The following is a 4,595-nucleotide window of genomic DNA, read 5'->3' as shown; positions in this document are numbered from 1 at the left end:
ATGGCCTGTGCTATTAGACAAAATCCGCAGATAAAGGGTATTTTAATTCCTAATAAAGATAAAAAAAAATAGAATGTAAAATAAATATGTTCGCAGACGATACACAACTTTTTAATAAGGACGAAGAATCTATAATACATTCCTTCAATGTGTTAGAAATATATGAAAAAGCCTCTGGGGCAAAAATCAATTTCTCGAAAACAAAGGGCCTGTTGACATTGTCTGGTCTTTTATTTGGGATAATAAATTAAATAAAATTGACAGAAACGTGTGCTGCTTAAGCAAGAACGAAGGAGGAATGAACATGATAGATTTATTCAATTTTATAAAAAGTAGACAAATAAAAACAATTTATAAAATCATGCATTCAAAGAAACATGGAATGCTATTGGTAAATACTGGTTACAGAGTAAAGATATGCATTCAAGTCAAGAATATTTCTTATGCACTTGTTCAGATTTATCTCCAATTTTCTTAAATAACATGTCTAGTTTTTATAAGAAAGCACTCATCGCATACAGCGAATTTCAGTCAAAATTTGTGCCAGAGAATCGAGAGGAAATACTTAACCTCTCACTCTTTGGTAATAAACTTATACAATTCCAAGGGAAAAGCCTATATGTGGAATCATTTATCAAAAGTGGTTTATTAAAAATTAAAGACATTTGGAATGATGCGGAAAATTGTTTTAAATATAACGACACCATTTTTAATAAATTAGTAGACAAAAGATGTTGGATATTTGAATATAGTAAAATAAAATCAGCCATTCCTAAACTGTTTTATCCAATACTGAAAAGAAACAGCTCAGTATCAAATAGCGAAACAAAACTCCCTTATAAATTGAATAATAATTTACTTATAAAAAGAGATACTAATAAAGTGGAAACCTTTGAAGATATCAAGTTAAAGAACATAGAAAAAATATTAAACAAGACAATAATTCCAAAATGTCAAGAAAAATGGGAAAATATTTACCAAAATAACATACAATGGAAATTAGTTTGGGACAGTATTTCAAAAATGAAAGTTAAAAATAAAATTCAAGAATTCCAATGGAAATGCGTGCATAATATATTGTATACTGAAGATAAATTATGTAAAATCGGACTATCCAATGGTTTATGCAACCTATGTAAAAATCATAAAGAAAATCAACAACACCTCTTTTTCCATTGCACAAAAGTTAAAACAACACTTAAATTACTAGAAGATATAATTGAAAATGTGCTGCAACTAAATGGAACTTTACAAATTAACCAACAAACAATAACATTAGGCTACTTGAAGGAACCGCAAACCCAAAAAAACGTTGTTAACATTTTAATATGTATTTATAAATGGGTCATATGGAAAACAAGAAATAAAATTAAATATGAGAATTTAAAAATAACTGACTTCAGCATTAAAAACGCATTCAAAAATGAAATGAAATCGAATTTTTCACTTTTACAATCACATGATTTGACAAATTTCAAAGAGAAAATTAATCATGTATTTCAAAATTCCTTGTGATTCTAATGCTAGTATATGCTCCCGTGATAAACAATATATACATGTACATGTATTCAAATTTTAAATCCACTATAAGACACAATATGTTTTTGCTATGTTATTTTTCATGGTTCTGGAAACTTTATGTTTAAAATATGATTAAAATTATGTATGTGAGGAAAAAAATTTCCTGTCTTTGTAAAAATTCATTCATTCTGATGTGTTTTTTTTTATATAATCTAATTTTATTATCACAAAACTCTCCATATTGATCCTGTTTTTAAGATGTAAAACATAAAAAAGACCAGTATTTTAGGGTGACCTGGCCCTAAATACTAGTTACAGTGAGATTGGTATAGACTTTCTTCTTCTTTTTTTTACACAATCTCCACTGCAACAAGGGTCATGCTTCTATTGATGTTAAACGAATACTTTGATTATATATATATAAGTGGTAAAAATTTTCTTTGAGATACTTATGTATATGTATGAAAATGAAGTCAATAATTATATATTAGCATAATGTGAAAAATTCTGTGTTCAAATATATTGGAAATATATTAAATAATATTATATTGATCCAGGGAGCTCCTGGCACCCTTGGTGAAGTATTACCAGAGGGCTTCTGCACCCCTGGTGAAGTATTACCAGAGGGCTTCTGCGGAAGTTTTGCCTCACTGTTATGTTGTACATTATTGAATAAATGATTTGAAAAAAAAAAAAAATTCCCACAAAGTCATGAGGGTCATAGACCTTTTGGTAGAGAGAATTTTAAAGAGGTCTTTGTTTAAAATTTTTGACCGGGTATTGACTTTCAGATAAAAAAAAAATTAAGGCTTATAAAGGTATTGAGATATCTTGGACAACAACCGGTGCGGTTCTTAACATGATGCTTTCTGTCCTTAAAAGTCAGAAAAACATTTTAATTTTATTTTTCCAAAATTTCTAAAATTTAAGCATTGGAATCTTTCTGTCCTTGATGGTCATTGACTGATAAGACATTGTCATTATTGAAAATATATAAGTAAACATTTTAAATTTTTTTTTTCCAAATTTTTTTCTTATAAGCATCAGAATCAAGAGGTCATTGACTTTTAATTTCATTGTTGAAATTATATAAAAGTAAACATTTTCAATTTGTTTTTCTTTTTACAATTTCCAACATTCTTCCCATAAGCATCTGAATCCTCCGTTTTACATTAATACATAGCTAAAATAAGATGGATTATTACAGAGATTCTACAGATGAGATGGTTATTTGTCTGTATGACAAGACGCATGTTATTAGGAAAGAAAGACTGTCTCGGCACTTAATTAAATGTGCTAAAGGTAATAAAACTGTGAGCAGGAACTTTTCATCTTGTGAATTTAACCATTGTCATAAAATTAAAAGGGGTAATGGCAATGAGCATTACAAACAGTGTAATGACAAACTGCGGTTTGATGGTTGGTTGGAGAGGGATAAAATGTGCACAAAAAAGGTGACATATCTCTCCCTAAATATGAGGATGTGCAGATTAATGATGGAGAAAATTGGGAAGAAGAATTGGAACCTCTCCCTGGACAAAAGTACTGCGGTTTTATTCCGGACATAAAGAAACAAAATTAAAATGTTAGGTCTTTTTGATTTATGTTCCTACTACTTGTGTATATAGTGAATATATTGAGTATTTGTGGATGGATTTTATTTTGTACATAGTTATCTCTTTTTAATCAATGACTCTCGTATAGCCTGAACATTTCGACTTTTTCGTAGTGAGAATTACTACGGACCAGTTCCAGAATAAAGTGCATTTAATTAGATCATTTTGTTCTTCTTGGTGATATGTGTAGCTATATGTAATATATTATTTCATTTACAGTGTAATTTTGTTTGGGTTTTTTTTTCTTAACCGATGTTTGAAATCAACAAAAGATCGACAGAGTTAACAAATCTTGGATATTTGCTAAGAGTTATCATTCTTTGCAAGTAAGTTCTAATGACATGACTATAAAGTCCTTTGTTAGTCTTTGGTGCGAACATAAATTATAATTATCTGAGCTGGTAGATCTTCCTGTAAGTCCTTGGTATAGATAAATAAAAATTGGTAGAGTCTTTTGAATGGATGAAGTCACCAGTAAGATAGAACTGAGTGACTTAGTCTGTTGTGAGCCTTTGGTATAAATATTTATAGTAAGCCTTCAGAGAGGGTGGAGCCTCCTGTAAACCTTCATTATAAATGTTGTTGGTCCTATGGATATTGTGAACCTTTGATACATATACCGTCTGAGTGGTTATATAGAGATTATTGTGAGACTTTGGTATTAATATACAGAGTAAGTATTCTGAATAAAATATGTAGTAACCCCCTATGAAGGCCGTGTCTACTGAGAGCCTTTGGTATACGTATATAGAGTAAAATCTACAAAGTGGGTGGAGACTACCATAAACCTTTGGTATAACCATGTAGAGTAAAGCTAGGATAAGCCTTCCAAGAGGGTGGGGTTTCCTATAAGCCTTTGGTATAAATATATGGAGAAAGCCTTCCAAGTGGGTGGAGATTAGAGTGAGCTTTTGGTATAAATGTATAGAAAAAGCCTTTTATCTAATTAGCATAATTGGTAAAAATATATAGTAAATTGGGTGGGTCTTATTATAGTACTAAAATTGTGTTGTAGAGCACCATATATACCACTGCTTTACAAAAGAGTAATCAGGTGATACAGTAAGATACAAGCAGTTGATAACTGCATAAACAATCGGTTCTTTTATATAAAATGCTGCTTAACGTTAATGATTTTCAGCAAGAAACGTATTTTATAAGTAAATAGAAACATTTAAAGCATAGCTTGCGGGGAAAAATCGGACAAAAAAGACACCTCAACATGGCAAATTTATAAAGGAATGATACACATTTATGTCATTTTGAGTTATCTCTCTAATTAGAGTATCAATGAACCTTAAACAGTAAAGCAACAAAAGGGCTTTGATCTATTTATCAAATTGTGAGGTTGTATATTATTAGTTACACAGTCAGTTAGTGGCCTAATACGGATTCATACAGGTGTGAAATGGAAATCCGTATTGGGCGAGGCGAAGTCTATTTCATTTTCCAGTTCTT

At 30.3% G+C, this 4,595-nt stretch overlaps 1 protein-coding gene across 1 annotated transcript; it reads left to right on the top strand.

The window, feature by feature from the left end:
• The first annotated feature begins 2,700 nt into the window (after positions 1 to 2,700).
• LOC134266481 (gametocyte-specific factor 1-like) lies at positions 2,701 to 3,220 on the top strand. Its single transcript, XM_062748710.1, is given in 2 exon segments — positions 2,701 to 2,964; positions 2,967 to 3,220. Coding segments are annotated over 2 exon segments (387 nt in total). The 5' UTR covers positions 2,701 to 2,714; the 3' UTR covers positions 3,104 to 3,220.
• Positions 3,221 to 4,595: the final 1,375 nt, after the last annotated feature.

This window comes from Saccostrea cucullata, unplaced genomic scaffold, assembly GCF_032062105.1.
Source record: "Saccostrea cucullata isolate Sc308-1 unplaced genomic scaffold, CSIRO_AGI_Scuc_v1 ctg10137, whole genome shotgun sequence".
Lineage (NCBI taxonomy): Eukaryota > Metazoa > Mollusca > Bivalvia > Ostreida > Ostreidae > Saccostrea > Saccostrea cuccullata.
Note: the sequence above shows the minus strand (reverse complement) of the source record. Positions and strands in the feature narration are given on the sequence as shown.